Source organism: Eimeria necatrix, genomic scaffold (genome assembly GCF_000499385.1).
Source record: "Eimeria necatrix Houghton genomic scaffold, Enh_scaff51, whole genome shotgun sequence".
NCBI lineage: Eukaryota > Apicomplexa > Conoidasida > Eucoccidiorida > Eimeriidae > Eimeria > Eimeria necatrix.
In genome coordinates, this window is record NW_013651673.1 from 4,536 (window position 1) to 20,528 (window position 15,993).

General features: G+C 50.1%; 3 protein-coding genes across 3 annotated transcripts; 1 reads left to right on the forward strand and 2 right to left on the reverse strand.

Moving 5' to 3' along the window:
* Positions 1–2,225: 2,225 nt before the first annotated feature.
* ENH_00060350 (actin-like family protein ARP6, putative) lies at positions 2,226–3,994 on the forward strand (the record flags this gene model as incomplete). Its single annotated transcript, XM_013577086.1, has 3 exons — positions 2,226–3,074; positions 3,182–3,322; positions 3,605–3,994. 3 exons carry the CDS (start codon positions 2,226–2,228, stop codon positions 3,992–3,994), a joined length of 1,380 nt encoding a protein of 459 aa, XP_013432540.1.
* Positions 3,995–5,538: 1,544 nt separating this feature from the next.
* Positions 5,539–6,534, reverse strand: ENH_00060360 (hypothetical protein, conserved; the record flags this gene model as incomplete). The annotated part of the gene is made up of 1 exon (XM_013577087.1): positions 5,539–6,534. The coding sequence occupies one exon, from the start codon at positions 6,532–6,534 to the stop codon at positions 5,539–5,541; it is 996 nt and encodes a 331-aa protein (XP_013432541.1).
* A 2,624-nt stretch (positions 6,535–9,158) lies between these two features.
* On the reverse strand, positions 9,159–11,358 carry ENH_00060370 (hypothetical protein, conserved; the record flags this gene model as incomplete). Its single annotated transcript, XM_013577088.1, has 6 exons — positions 9,159–9,465; positions 9,583–9,747; positions 9,925–10,034; positions 10,216–10,319; positions 10,796–10,873; positions 11,322–11,358. The coding sequence occupies 6 exons, from the start codon at positions 11,356–11,358 to the stop codon at positions 9,159–9,161; spliced, it is 801 nt and encodes a 266-aa protein (XP_013432542.1).
* Positions 11,359–15,993: the final 4,635 nt, after the last annotated feature.

Below are 15,993 nucleotides of genomic sequence, written 5' to 3' on the forward strand. Positions count from 1 at the left end.
CAGTACTGGAGCTTGGCAAGCGTGCACACACTTGATAAAAGGCCTGGTACATGCGTTGAACGAGCAATCTAGGACCAAACGAAACTTCTCTGCTCTCGCTGAGGCTGCTTGTTGCTCCGCAGCAGCATATATATCCTTTCAAATTCTCTAATTTCAATTAAATATTTTGAATGGTATGTTAGATCCAAGTATGCAGGCATTTCCTTTGCTTAGTATCTTCATCTAATATTGGCATGGTTTACTATCCCAAGGGGGTTCCACTCTCTTCTGATGCAAAGCGTATCACTTTCAAATATATGTGAACCAGGGGGCGGAGTCTATCCACAATTACTCAGATAGTTTCGCGGGAAAATTGACTGCTGCAACATGCTGCCCGTGCTGATTCCCTCGACTCCCATTCCTCTAACCAGTTGTGATGCTCATGCTAGAAGACCGCGAAAGTGGGCTTCACACCATAATATTTGATGTAAGTAGCAGTTTCAATGAACAAAATGAAACCTGTTTCTTGCATCTCGCTATGGAGTGCATTAGAGATTTTCAGGGGAAGGTATAGCAGCATGGGGGTTGATGTTTTAGTGTGACGCTCTTACAAGAAGCTCCAGTGGCTTCCGGGTCGACGCTCTTAGTGAGACGATCTTACAAAAAGTTTCAGTTTTTTCTGTGCTACCCTTATTGTGAATGCAAGCAACACTTTCAAGCAGGTTCTTGCACTATTCCGGGCAAGCACTAAATAGAGACTAATATCTACACATACATGCGAGCTGACCGCAGTCTACGGGGAAAGCCTCCAGCGTCTTGCGTCTGCATATGGGCTACTGTTCCATGAGCTAGGACCTTTGCAGTTTTCCGTGAGTGATACGATTTCATTAACCAGCCCCATATTGAAGATCTTGAGGCGATCTTGAGGCGCGAACACTGTTGCAATATTGGCTCCTCGTGGCACTGCCTCTTGCCTATACCGAAGACTACCCCTGGCCCTTTATTGTGTTTGATTGTCATCTTAACCCCATATTCACTCTAGTGGTCCGTAGAAAGCCTGTAGCAGGAGTTTGCGGCTTTGGGTCAGTACCCTCGTAGTTAGCATACCACGAGCACGTTTGGCCATGTAGCCTACTCCTAGCGACTAGGCCATGACACGCGCGAAGGTCTTTGTAATGGATCTCACCAATTCGGAAATTAAGATTAGCTATTCATTTTGATCCATTCAAGCTCCTGTTCCGGTTCAAACACTGATAGTGCGGCACTCAGCAATCAGCTCTTGGGCCAGTGACATGCAGCTGACACTAGCACCGAGGAACACTCTGCATTATTTACACTCTGAAAGAGAGATACAGTGTTTTTGTAGCGCAGCATGATTATTTGTTTCTGGATGAGTGTCCTAGGCAGTTGTGGCGAGCTTAAAGAGTAGGTGTACGACACAGATGACACGAGAGCGTTCCGCTTGAGAGCCAATCTATCCTTAAAATATAAACCCAAAATATGTCAGGGTATTTTAAAGCCCCCCACAATATGCTCGAAGTGCGAAAAATTTTCCCTGAAGGTATGAATTGAGGCGCTGACACTTTCCTCGGGGTGGGGTTCTGAAGTGCAGCGCCCGGCAATAAAAACACCAACGACAGTAAGCAATGTTTGTACATGCCAGGTACGCAAAACTAACGTATCAGTCTTTTGTAACTGTGCCATGTAAAAAAAACGGGCGGCGGGAAAGACAGAACAGTGGTTGGGACTGCTTCAGACTCCTTTCCAGCAACGAATGTCTAGTGGGGAAACGTTGTGTTCACAATATGTTGACAGCACCACCTCCATACATCGCAGCTGTTTTACTTTTTGAGCGTGTTCCAATGATTCACTAGCTAATCAGAACTCGCACCTCAAGCAAAGAAGACGGTACCGTGGCTGGTTAGCGTACTCCCGCATACAAGCACTCATGGGTTCTTCCAAGCGGGATTCATGGCTTGATTTTCATGTCTTTTGTAGGGTGCTTGTTGGTACAGTATTCGATGCTGGCGTTGGGAGCAGCGCAGCTTCCCAGTACCGTCGTGCAATTGGCGCAAAGCTGGGAGTCGCCCATTAAGGTTTCCCACCACGTTGATTGAATGACGTGTAAAGCGGCAGTTTGCATCATTCTCTTGATACTGTGAAAAGTCTTTTTCATGAAGCAATAAGCAATTCTCTTCCCCGACTTGTGAGTCCTTACAGTTCGGCTGTTCCGTCAGAAATGGAAGATGCAGAACAGCAAAAGGGCAGTGCTGGACCTAGGCACTGGCTCGATTAAGGCTGGCTGGGCTGGGGAAGGCAGGGCTCGGTATGTGCTCCCCACATGCGCCGGAGCTGTACGCCGGCGCCCCCAGCTGTATCTGGCGGAGGAGTGTTACTGCCTCCAGGAGTACATCTGCTCCCGCCCTAGCCAAGGTGGTCTTTGGGCGAATTTGGAGATGCTACGAGACCTGATAGACGTGAGCTTTAGCCGCAAGTATTTGGGAGCAGACCCTAAGGAGCTCAACGGTGTCGCCCTCACAGAGCCTCTCCTCACTCCAGCTCCCCTAAGGCACCATGTGAGCGAAATCCTTTTTGAAGATCTGGGTGTTGAGCGCTTAGCCATAGTAGCAGCTCAGGCCGTAATCCCTTATGCGTTTTGGGGCATGGGCTGGGGTGCCCAAGACATCTGCGCTCCTCCCAGGGCTAAACGCATGGGGGTTACGTGCTACAGCGGACCTGATGGGAGTTCTGTCGGTAATCCAGGCGCACGCGGAGCACCTGTTACTAAAACCAAGGGCGGTGGGACTGGCACAACAACTTCGTCGGATCCGTGTTTCTCGCCGCGCCTTGCAGCAGGAGCAGCAGCAACAGACCTGAGTTCCGTGGGCCAGGTGAGCCCTGGACGAAACCCCTTTGGACTGACTGTAGACGTAGGGTTTAGCTTGTCCCATGCTGTCCCATTTGTGAATTATTCCGCTTTGGAAGCATCAGCCCTTCGCTCTGAAATCGGAGGAGCACACGCTAATGCATACCTCAAGAACCTGCTGTTAACGCGAGGTCTCAGTCTCGAGAAGAACGAGCTCTTCGCTCAGAAAGTAAGCAAAGTAGGGGAGGATGTAGACTTACCCGACAAGAAAAATGAGGAGGTTGCAACGCACAAGAGCACGGCGTGAACCACTTCTTTGCGTTTCTGTCGGTGCAGCTAAAAGAGGAAACGTGCTTCTTCGCGGGGGATCTCATGCAGGTCCTGAAACAGCTGAGTAGTCTACCAGGAGGCAGAAGCACGGCACGCTTGGGCGGGCCTCTATTCGTGGAGAGAGAGACTCCGGATTATTCCCTTACAGTGAGCTTTGAGATGCATCTAGAGCGTTTAGTATTGATGAGCATGAAGAGAAGTGCAAAGTAGATACTCGTTTGGTAGTTTCTCTAATTCATCAGTAGGGCAACGCTATTCTTACGGCAAAGCTGTTTTAGCTGCCCGACGTTCCTTGGATAATGGGCGATCAGTGCTGCAGACAAATGTCTGAAGTGCACTCCAGGCTGGTTGGAGCAGGAATTTGCCCCCACGCATAGCCGAAGAATTCTCCAAGGGGTTTCCGGCTTCTGTGGTGTTGCTGCTTTGCAGAAGGCTCAGTTGTCTACGTATTATCACACTCATTCCCCTGCCCCTATTCCAGAATTGTCTTCTCTGGAGGGGTCGAGCCAAACCCAAATACACCAAAGCAGCAGCAGCACCAGCAGCAATCGCGATACGGCCTCAGATACGCCGCCCGTTCCGACGGCGGCAGCTCCGGAACCTCCTGGGGTAGTCCAGGGGACCACGGATGACACCTGGGGCCCCCCTGGCATTCCGACAAGGCCCACAGTGAAGCTCTCGACAGAGAGATTGGTGGTGCCGGAAATTTTGTTTAGGCCACAAGGCAAGCCAGGAACGTCCGCATTTGAGTGCTCCTCGCTACTCCTTACTACTTTGCCTTTCCCCTCAGAGGACAAGGCTGCTTATGCGTTTCTGTGAAATTTCATTTCTTGCTATGTGCGTATACATACTCTTCTTGTGCATAATACATGAAACGGGCACGTATGCAGTCCGACGTCATACTTTTCAAGCATTAGAAGTGTGTAAAGGGTATGGTGTCTACGTATCTTGGGATGTGCGTGCTTGGTGTAGGTTCCTTTAAGATGCGAATAGGTGTGTATTCCATGGTCGCATCTGCTTGAAAATTCTGAATGAGAAGAATAGCCGCTTCGTCTATTGCTGGCTCAAGTGCTCTGTGTGTCTAAGGAAAGGGGAAAGGGAAAAAGCCTAAATTGAAGTCATTTGTTGCTCGCCAGTGCACTGCGTTTCCATCAGACGGAGGCAGCTCAGAGTGTGGGGTGGCGGAGCTGGTGTACCGAGCGATCTGCAAGGCGCCTGTTGAAGCTCAGCCCTTTCTTTCCTCTCAGATATTTCTTGTTGGCGGCAGTACCAAATTTTGGGGCTTCAAAGAAAGACTATGGCAGGAGCTACGCGGACTGCTGCCGGAGGTAGGGCGAGGGCTTGTGAGAGCTGCATTATTTCATCACGCCTACTTTCTCCCGTCTTTATCTATTCCTGAAGTGCTTTTGGCCGCTACCTGTGCCTGCTTGCCTGCTGTACCTGTTGTATCCCGTGTGCGCGCGTGTTCTCTAGACAATGCCTGTAGGTAAGGGTATGTGCTAAGCTGACAGTCCTACCGTCGGTAGGACCTCCAAGCTTTTGTGACCGCATATTACCTTTTCCTGAACTGCATGCCTGACACAATCGGCGACACTACGTCACATGTAACGCACTCCTGTGCTTCTGTCTCCTGATGTGGTTGCTACAGCACTGGCAAATTCATATCTACCAGCACGAGGACCCTCAAAACAGCGCCTGGCTAGGCGCGAGCAACTGGGCACATGATGACGGGGTATACATGCAGTTTTCAGTGTCCCGGCAGCAGTTTTTGGAGACTGGATTTATCTGATGCACCCCGTGCAGTTGTGTGTATGCGCGTCTTGCTAGTTGCCTCGCTCTATTCAACTACTTTGGCCAACCCTAAGATGGGGAGCTGCCAAACTGCCAAGGACACAAGGCCTCTATTTTCACGACAAAACGAAGTAGACAAATGACGTTTTTATGTTCTAGTATGAACAAGGAACCAATGCCCGTGGACTTGCTGTTCTAGAAGTTATGGTGTACAGCACGAGCCGTGGACAAATCCAGTGGCGACCTCTGCCTGTATCGCCGACACGTGGGCACAACTAAGCTTCTGGCATTGTCCATCTCAAGCCGAAATTAGCAAGAATGGGGATTAGCGAGCAGAGATAATAGACCACTTGACCCGTAACATCCCCAGAGGCCCAACAGCTCCTTGGGGTGCCGCCGGTTTTCCTTCATTCAAAAATGTTGGGGTCGTCCGTTGTACGGTTGTTCCCTGATCGCTGCTTGGTCCGACCGTTTAAGTCCCAGTGTCAGCTGTTTCGATGGTAGCTGTGGAACGCGTTTTTGCACGTACTTCCACCTTGCTTATGTCCTGTGACTGCCTTAAAGCTTGTGGCCTACGGACTGTAAGAAGCGTAGATAGGATACTCGTCGTCTGCTTGCTGAAGCCGCTTCTGTACCACTGTCTTCAGTTCTTCCTCGTATAGCTGGCCCAGCCGCCTCAACCAAGCCCCAAGGGCAGCTGCTGCTGATGGGTTGCTCGGAGGCGCCTCCGGGCCCCAGGCTCCAAGTAAGGCGCCTTCGTCTTCCCCTAGTCGCTGTAGAGTCCGAGGTCCCATAGAGCGAATTTCAAGTAGCTTCTGCATCGGAACCGAACATGCAGAAGCGCCCCCTTGCTCCTGGATTTGCTGCTTTTGGGTGTACAGCTGGAGTGCTGGTAGCCCCTTTAGCTGCAGAGGCGGTTGCTGCTGTAGCATGAATCTCAAGGCCCTTTCATTGTGGCGTAGCTGTTTCATGTTGCATGCCATGCGCCGCTGTTTTGTGAGGGCCCTTCTGCTCCTTGCTATAACAAGGCTATTGGTTATCCGTACCCCAATTAGAGGGTACACTGGTAGCTGCAACAGCCCATTTTCGCAAAGATGGGGGGCCGTATGGGCCCGTCGAGCCTCTTCCTCCAGCAACCTAAGAGCAGATATTAGCGCCTTAGATCGTGGGTCCCACGTTGTGCAAAACAACAAGCCAGAAGTCAGACTGATATTGCCCTTCCTGCCCTGCTGCTGTAGCAGCCTCTCAGAGCTTGCAGGGGCAGTCGGGCCCCTACCCCAGTCCACAAAAGTCAGTGAGCTCAACTTGCCACAGCTCAAGTGAGCGCCCGGAGCCGAGCCCACTGAGGCTGTGCGGCCTGAATAGGTGTCACACTTGCCGAAATCATGCAGCAAGGATACCTGTGGGGGCTGCCATAGTGGGACTGTCCTGTATTGACGGATCCCTACAAATCCCAAATAGTGAAGGCGTAGGCGTTTGCTTTGACTCAAACTCCTTACTGTCGTTGCAGCACAAGCTCCCATAAAAGCCAAACGCAGCAGCTGCTGCACCAGGACCACGGAAAACATGCCTGGCGCGTACTACGTCTTGGGGGCCCCAGGGGGCCCCACACACAGAGGTTTTGTTATATGGCCTGGAAAACTGCAGTGCCACCTCTCACAGTAGTAGACTTAAAAACAATCCGAAAGTTTTCACAATATGTGGAGTGGAAGAGTTGAGAGCGGGGTGCGGGTCAGAGCTTAGCAGTGAACATCACGAGCAGCGGCTCTCAAGACTTCAAAAAACACAACATAAAAGCTGAACCACAGTCTGTGCACTACACAGACCAAAAGACATATAATAATCTCAAGAATACAGGGGTCAAGCAAAGTGACGCACAAAGGCAGGTGTGGAAACCGAGAGAAGCGCCATAATGGTGAAACCTGTTTGCGCTGGGGAGTCTGAAGGCCCCATGACCATAAACAGGATACGCAATATCATCAACTACGACGCTTCAGTTTTACAGTTTCCTCCTAAAGAGGCAATAAAATTCAACATATCCCGATAAATTGTGCGGAAAACGGGGTTCAAATTTGGCACACCACCAAACGCTGTAGGGGCCGCTTGCCCGTCGTAGTTCGCTAGTATACCAATACACAGAAGCCTGGGGGAAATGTGTAAAGGGACGTGAAGCATCAAATAAAGGCAAGGAATTGGCATATAAATATATGAGGGAGTATTGCGGTCTTGCGGAGCAGCCACAGGCTGTGAAGCTGTGATATGTGGTGTGGTGGTTTTGGTTGATACATTTATCCCAAAGGGGGTAACGTGCTCCTTCGATTAGCTTGTAAATATTTAGGGCCTCTGGAGACCTTGTTTGGGCAAGATTTCCCTGAAGTAACGAACTTCGCAGTGTAGCAGCAACGTTCCTCTGGAGTTCCAGAAATGTTAGTGAGCAGTGCTACCTTCCCAACACATACTAATCCAGTAAAAATTGCCAAATCTGTGTGTGCGGCTACTTGTCTGCAGCTATGTTGTCTACAGTCCTTCTTCGAAACGATATCTGTTATGTGCTGTTCATCCGCACCTGAAGTACGCGTTCGGGATACCCCCGCCCTTTAGTTTCCGTAAAGTTTCAGATACACAAACACAACTGCGCATGCAGATAAACTGCTGTAGTGGAGCATTACATGAAACCGTACCATTTCACCTCACCATTCTATAACCCGAACGTGTACACTTACCTTAAAAGTTTCCATCCAACAAACGGTGCGATTCCATTGAGCACTCAGCGATGAAGAAAATCTCTTCGGCTTATCCTCGACATCTTTAACTAGGAGGAGTTACCATGAAGAACTTCGATTACGGCCTCATAAATTCTTATTCCCCTTCTGCCTAGCCCTCTTCAGCTTCCAGTGCACTCAGAAATGCAGCCTCTACTCACTCCTCTCCTCGCAGTTTCAATAGTAATCTCACGTCTACAAACGCTGGTACGTCAACGTTGAGCCTCCCAAGCCGACAGGCTCTTAAGGAATGTTATGCAGTGTGGTTATGCCCTACTCTAAAACCAAATTTCAGGGTGGTTAGTACGCTCATCTTGCTGGGGACGCCGAAGAATGAATTACCCCTAACCAGTGCTAGCTCTGATCCAAGGAAATAACGGGAAAGACGATACTACCACGGATCGCCAATGGAGCCGCACGCAACTGGTATGTTCTGCGCCTGGCCAACTGTGTGCACGGTGACATCACGAGTTTGCAGCATCCTGCGAAACTGTATGCATTCGACCTGCTAAACCCCCGAGAGCGCGTTACCTGGAACCGCTCAATCAGGCAATCCTCTTTTCTCAGACCGATCCACTACAGAAGCCCAACTGTCCCTAGAACAGCTGGGCTCGTGACTTCGAAGCCATATGAAGGACCCTCACGCGCCCGCTCCCAAGTCCGGTACGCGTACATGGGCGCATTTGTGCAAGCAAGCACCAACATACACAGGCTAAAATATGGAGCATGTGCGAGCTCGTTCGATCTCAATGAGATTTCTGTCGGGAGACGCTCGTGAAGTTGCGCAGTACAGACTACAGTAGCTTGGTACTTGGAGGGTGCAGTGAACTACCGTAGGCCGCAGAAACGCTCTACGGCACCGAACTCTCACTAGCCTCCCTACTTTGGAACATCTGGCAATGGTTCACATCTGGGTTGAATGTCTACGCTTGCTTATGCTCTCAACGTGCATACAGCCCACTGTTGAGGAACTCGTGTGCAAATCTGGTGCAGCGGGCCACAAATGGCGCAGCAACAGAGCTAGAGGCCCGCAGATGCCCCTAAATACATATAAAATCCAGCACTTACGGAAATTGACGGTGCCAAAGGAGACCCTTTCTTGCAGCAGTTTATTCGCGCCGCTTCGCGTCTGAACATTCGCTGATGTCGCGACCTGCTGCCTCTGCATTCTGCAATGTTTTGCATTTACAGCAGCAGCTGCTGCAGTGGGACGACAAAAGTGGGTCTAAAGCGAAACAACTCTAATAAATAAGCACCCTAAATGTCCAACTCACCAAGCCCTCGACCCTAGCATTACTCAATAGTGTAGAAGGAATCCAAGGTCATCGCACTCCACTGGATACGACGTCAACGTAACCGCCGCAATACCCGCCGCATTGGTACGCGCAACCGGCACGCTGTATAATGCCCTCTGTTCGTCTTTTGGCCGATCATGCGTCTGCGTCTACCAGATCATTCATCGTCTTTTGGATTGCCATATTCACAAGTGTAAAATTCGCATTCGCTGAAAGGTCCTTGTGGTTGAGAAGCACTGCTCCCTCTATATCTTCTCCAGTTAGCCCGAATTTCTTCTGTACCTTTGCGCCAACATAAGCCTGAGCAGCCAGAGTTATGACCTTGATGTCAGCCTTCGGCCACGACCCTGCCTCCGCTGCCAAGCTCTGAAGCTCGTCCCGCATAAACTCGTGCACCTTTATCAGATGATCCGTTGATATCTGATAGGCCGCCGGCGTGGGGCTGAAACACATGCAAATGGCTAGAATGCTGAGACATGAAGCATCTGATATGCAGATAACTGTAACGCCACTGCGAATCGAGTAAGCAAAAGCAGCATGAATCGTTGGCACCGCTCACTTTGGAGTTGATGCGGAGCCCATTATGCTCAGTACGGCCTCCTTCACCTCTGGGTCCTGCTGAAACTTGTCTAAAAGCCCATCAAAGGTCGCCATTGTCAGCCCATAACGGCCTAGGGGATCCTCCGGGTGCTGCTTCGCTACCATGGCGCACGCCTCCTCAAAACTGCATACAATAACAAGAAACGCGGCTTTATATGCGCCTCAAATTCAAGGCAAGCGGCACAGAAACGAGAATCTGTGCAGTGCCAAAACATGAAAGGGCAAGGGGAACCATAATACCAGAGAGTGCATGAGTAACACGCAGCTGATGGCCCTCCCACCAACTAAACCCTCCGCTTACGTGCATTCCTCCTCAAAAAACTTCTGGGTGAACTTTTTCATCAATCCCTTCATCTTCTCTTGGGTACTTAAAATATCTCGCAGAACCATCAACACCTGCTCCTTTGTTGCCTGACGCGAGAACAGCAAAATACGCTGCTGTCCAACTGATGGAAAAACCAGAGTTTACGAGGGCGCAGGCTCGTGAAGCACAGGCGGAGGAGAAGCAACCGCCCACAAAGGTCGGAATCGAAAGAAGGCAGTACAAGGAGTCCGTTGCACACACGCATTTCGATGTCGTAAAGCGCCTTACGTCATTCCTGCTCAACTTCCTCACTTCAGACTCCTTCTCCTTGCGGCCTGATCCGTCATCTCTGAGAAGGTAGTACAAAGCCACGCCTGTGGCCGCCGCCCCACCTGCACGCAGCAATTCCGATGACAGGGAAAATAGTGTAGAAGCCGCTCACAGCGGACGAACCACCGTATGCATGACACAGGAAAGTAGAAAACAGACGAAATTCACGAAATACGCGACAGGAATACGCCACTTGGGTCAGTCACTCGCTTTTCTACGGCGAAGAAAAGCATCCTCAGTATGTTCAGAGCCCAATGCTATCATCAGAGTGGCGCGAAAACAATGCCCAAAATGCAAATTAACAATAAGCTTCATTCGCCACTTAGAGCAAGACCCCCACGGGTGCCGGTAATCAAGCGGCTTCGTTTGAACAGCAGTTGCTGGCTTCAGCTGCCAAAAACGGCCATGTTAAGTATCCTCATGACTGTCAGAGCCCAATGCTATGTCATCAAGGTGCCAGCAACTGCTTTTGCTGCAACTTAAGCAACAATGAAAGCAGACAAATACGGGGACATGCTCCTGCAGTCAAAGCATGCACCCGCTTCGAGAGAAGACGAGACGCCCTCATGTGAATACAGGCTCACTACTCTTGAGCATTTGTGCAGCGATATGAAGCCTGTGAACGCACTAAAAATTCAAGAGTATGCGTCCAATGCACAGCATGCGAGCCCAAACTCCCTTTACAGCCCACGTACTGCATTGGCAACCTGTAGGCGCTCTTTCTTTATGAGGGGCCTGTCCGGCACTCTATTAGAAGAGAGCCCAAAAGCACCACACTGGTTAAGTCAAAAAGTTTAGTTGCACGGGAGAAACGCCTCAAGCAGGCAGGGACATAACCGACACATTGCCTATGCCTGGGCTCCCCTCCGCAGCACATGCCATGCAGTCAAAGCAAACTTCCACGCATGTTAGCTCAAGGAATCTACCACAAGTGGAAATAGTACAGCTTCATGGAAGTACGTCCACGCAAAGCTGCAAAAGAACATGAGAAATCTGGTCGCCGCTTCAGGCTACGTCAGCCTACACGGCTGCGACGTGGGGATTGCTGCCGGTGTAAGGCGCACCTGCAATAAGCAGAAGCTGCTTCCACTCTGACTTCATTTTCTGCAGGTATATGAAAATGCCGAGCGGAACTCCGGCGGGACCCAGTTAAACGGCGGCTGGCGGGCAGCCCACCTGGGATGTCACCCACGGAACCACGCAGGCAGCCGTCCAATTCCAAGCTCAAAACGCGTGTGAAGCGCAAGCCGAACGACACAAATAGAAGATCACAGGCATGCCAAGGTCCACAACTTCGAATACTTTGACCGAATAGACATCCAAATGGCGGCCGTGCATACTGCCCCCCAAGAAGCCCCAGCCTTCTTTCCCCGCAGCATAGCAGCCGTCTTCGGCATGTTCATAACCTCAGTAGCCGTGAACCACTGGATAGGGCTCCCTGCTGCGTTGCCCTTTTTTAAGGAAAACGTGGAATTATCGTAGGTTCGTACACTTTATCTGTGCAGTCATCTGCATCGCCCACCGCACTGAATCTAATGCTGCTGGGTTGGCTGCTGGCGCCGGCTGGTTGAGCCATGGACTTATGTGAGGGTTCCCAGAAAAGTCCGAATATTTGGTCGGTTTTCGCTCGCATTGTCTGCAGTAATCTTCGAGACGGAGATTCATTTAGCTTAGTGGCGTGCCGTGCCGCACAGCTTCGAGTTTGACGGTGCTGGTTTGCTGGGGTGAGAGGTCGCTCAAGATAACAATTGGACCACACAGATATGAAATTTGCTGCTTCCGGAATGAAAACAGATGAAAGGGCATCCTGCTCTTTTGACAATCTATGGCACTGAGGCCACGGTAGGTGGCTCCGTGTTGAAAGACGTCTTGCACCAGTCGCAGGCAACACGTTATACAGCACGGGATAGCAAACACGGATAGCACTGAGGGGAAAGGAAAAGGAGCACTCTGAAAATCCTACGGTTAGCACCAAATTTAGGAAAACTGTGCAAGAGCGGGAGCACCGGGAGGTGGCGCAGCCTCCAGGAGGTAGCGCTACAAGTGGACATCGTAGCGGCACTGCCCTCGTGACCTATGCGTAATATGCTGAACACTGGAGGCACTGTTTGAGCGGCAGTGAAGAATGTTCTGGTGTGGTTCAGAGCGTGTTTGTGTGTACCCTGCACCTTAGCAGGCCTTGATGCAATAGTGTTTACTCTTAAAATGAGCACAGTCCCCTTCGAAACAGAATAGCCGAAGATTCCACTCCAAACGTACCGTGTTGCTGCGCCTGTTAAGGCCCTTGAATTCGTAAAATATAGGCATATCTTGCCTTAGCTTTGCGTATAGGCAGGAGTGAAAACGGCAGTAGGCCCCAATGTGCTCAAGCACTCATTCAGGGCCCTAGCTACTACGGAGTGTTTTTGGCGGTGCCAAGCCGTATATCTCCAGTTCTGCTCTATATGTTCTAAGTTGCCCAATTCCTGGAGTGCCCCACAGGCACCCTCTGACTACGTCACACTCGTTACGCTAGAGTGGGAAGGCCCGTGTCTTGTGCAGCCGAAAAACGTCGCTTCCATGATGCGAGGCAACGCAGTGACTGGCATGCAAGTACCAAAGTCCCGTTCTATAGAGCGCATGTGAGTGATGAAACATGAATCGCTCTGCAGCCAAGGAGTGTCCTTTATCTGGCCTACTTCAATGCGCTTTCAATAAAGGAGATGATCTGTAGCCCGATTAAGGTGTTTAGGGGTGGAAATGCTCAGTACCTCTATTACAACTTTACGCGTCACTGGCAAGCAGCCGTCATTTCAAAAGCGCTACCGCCAAGCAATCCCGCAGTGGTAATGCGTTATTGTTACATGGATTGCTACACGCAGGTCACTAGCTTCCTAGCCAACACTTTCGACCTCTGTAAGGACCTTTGAATGCTTGCACTGTGGGATCCTGTCCTTTGGCACCTTAGAGGTTTCCACAACGTTGTTTACTCTTCAAACTCTATGTAATTAGTTCTAGGCAATGCTGTTGTAAAGTGCTGACTATAGGGGAGTAGAGCTAGCCCATAAATTGATAATCTCTCCGCGGGATACAGGGTTTTGAGCTCACAAATTCCGTAAGACTGGCAGAATGCCAGAGCCACAGCGCGCAAATGCTTCTGTTCCAGAAGCAGCAGCGCTCTGTAAACATTTCGCGATATTTCAGGTCAAAAAACCGCTGAAGAGTGAATAGAACCGCGAGTGCTCCGAAAAAGAAAGGGACCAGTAAGAACCAACCGTAGCGAAGTTAGCCCAGTGCCCCAATTCTGCAGTACAGGGTACCGCTTCTCGAAAAAATAAGAGCTCTTCAAGAAACCCTTTGGGGAACTCAACCTCAGCAACTAGGGTTCTGTGTGTGCTGGTGATTGGGCCTCAGCAGGTATTCTGTGGTAACCTCTCTTCACATCCAACTAGTTACCAGAGAATGCAGCAAATTTATCTGATGAGCTGGCGTGTACTCTATTGGAAACTTCGACTTCTTTGCTTGTGCTAGCGAAAGAGTGCCTGTACAGTTTGCTACAAAGCTGAACCGGAGCACCAGGAAGAACTGCGGCACTATCGCATGACTCAATCAACTTTTTACAACGCCAATAGGGATGTACAGAGCAGAAAGGGCATGTACAACTTACCCAAAGTATAGCAAGATCTACTGCCCGCTAAAATTTGATACGGAATTTTCTCAGGCACTACAAATCTACAACAAGCGCCTTCAGTAAGCTGCTGGAAGGACACGCCGCCTGACCATTTTCATGCACGTTCCTCAAAGTCTGCTTCTGCACTTGAGGCTACAGAACGTCACAAATTTTAGCTTTTTTGCGCCCTGTCACACTAATTGGCATACGTGCCGCAAGTTTCCTTGCGCTATACAGCTTCGGTATACTGCTACGCCTGTGTAGAGCAGTTGGGAAGTACTGCATACGGGACTTCACTTCTTTAGCTGTCATGCATAAGCATGTACTCAAGAAACAAATTCTGGGTATCCTTATATGAAATAGTTCAAGCTTGTGCCGGGTGGGAACACAGCGCCATTCTCACCTGATCAAGAATTCATTCTGGCTGTGCTTGCCTAAATTAGGTCAACTACATGCCAGATGCTGAAACAGCACGTCGTCTAAGCATAATATTGGAACGAACTGCTGTGGAAACATGCTTTCGCCTTTTAGGAATTTTGGGAAGGAATGTGGTCTTTGCGTATCCCGCGGCCCTCCACCTCATGCTGTCTCAAAATCCTCCACCGTGACTTCCACTAAGCATCCATATGACAAGTTTCCGAAAATACTGCTTTATTACCACAAAAATCAAAGGCAGTCACGCATCGGCGCTTGAATGGATAAGATTAAGGGGCAAGGCAATTCGAGGGAATCTCCCAATAGTTGCAAGTAATTAAAGACAAACCAACGGCTTGAAAAAGTCACGAAGGGGTACAGGAGTATGCTAGGGCGGTCGTGTTACGTGTAAGTGTATCATTACGTGTGCCCAGTAGGCTTCATGGCTCGACTACATGCCGCCCTTGCAAAGTTACAAGTACTAAGAAGTTATGGGATATGACAGGGCATTAAACAATGAAACCACGACTAGATAATGCACTCAAGGAATGGTGGAACACATGCATTAACACAGTCTCAAGGATACTTCCGCGCGTTTGTGGTCTAGTGGTAGAATACCTCGTTGCCATCGAGGTGACCCGGGTTCGATTCCCGGCAGACGCACGTTCTTTTGAAAAAAGATATTCTGACGAATCCAGTTAAGTTTCCTTCAGCATCGCTCAAAAACTAAACGGCTATGCTCGCATGTCTGAACCGGATAATTCTGAGGCGTTTGTGGTCTAGTGGTAGAATACCTCGTTGCCATCGAGGTGACCCGGGTTCGATTCCCGGCAGACGCACTTTTATACTGTTGCTAGGTGTATCATTGAAAACAATGACCTGCGGTAGTTTCGACCCTGTGCAGTGAAAGAGCAGCTCGGCATCTTGCGTTTGTGGTCTAGTGGCAGAATACCTCGTTGCCATCGAGGTGACCCGGGTTCGATTCCCGGCAGACGCAATTACAGCCCGCACCTGGGTTCTTTTTTGCAACTGCTCCACTCAGTTTCTCGGCTTGCTAGAGTCACTGCTAGACGCACGGGCGAGGAAGGTGGTACTCGAGCGTTTGTGGTCTAGTGGTAGAATACCTCGTTGCCATCGAGGTGACCCGGGTTCGATTCCCGGCAGACGCAAGCATCGTGTGTTCGCTCCTTTTACTCCTGTGGGGCTGCGCAAACTCCAATGATAAATAAGCAGCTGTCTGTCTTTTGCCAGCCATCCACCTATTCGCATGCTGCCAGGGCGCCATGATGTTATACGTAATGAAAGTGGCAAATTACACAGCAGATGTTGACACTGTGTAAAACCACAATGTTCATTCTCACCATAATGCCGGACTGCTGTAAAGGGCACAAGCAAAACCTGCTGCTGCGACGTATCACCAGCGCAGCTTATGAGTGTCTCCCCTGCACCGTTCCTGCCGCCTTCGTCGAGAACAGCTCGAATGATCACGCTCCTAAGGAGACGAGGATATCACCTTTGTCCTCCGGACCCAAAAATATCAGGAAATAGTACTCTTAAGCACAAGAGAATCTACGTCTCTCGGCGCATTCTTGACACTCCACAGTTAATTACTGTTCCTACGCGCTCTAGTGTGTTCAACGGGAAATACACTTTACGGGCTGGTTCACAACGGT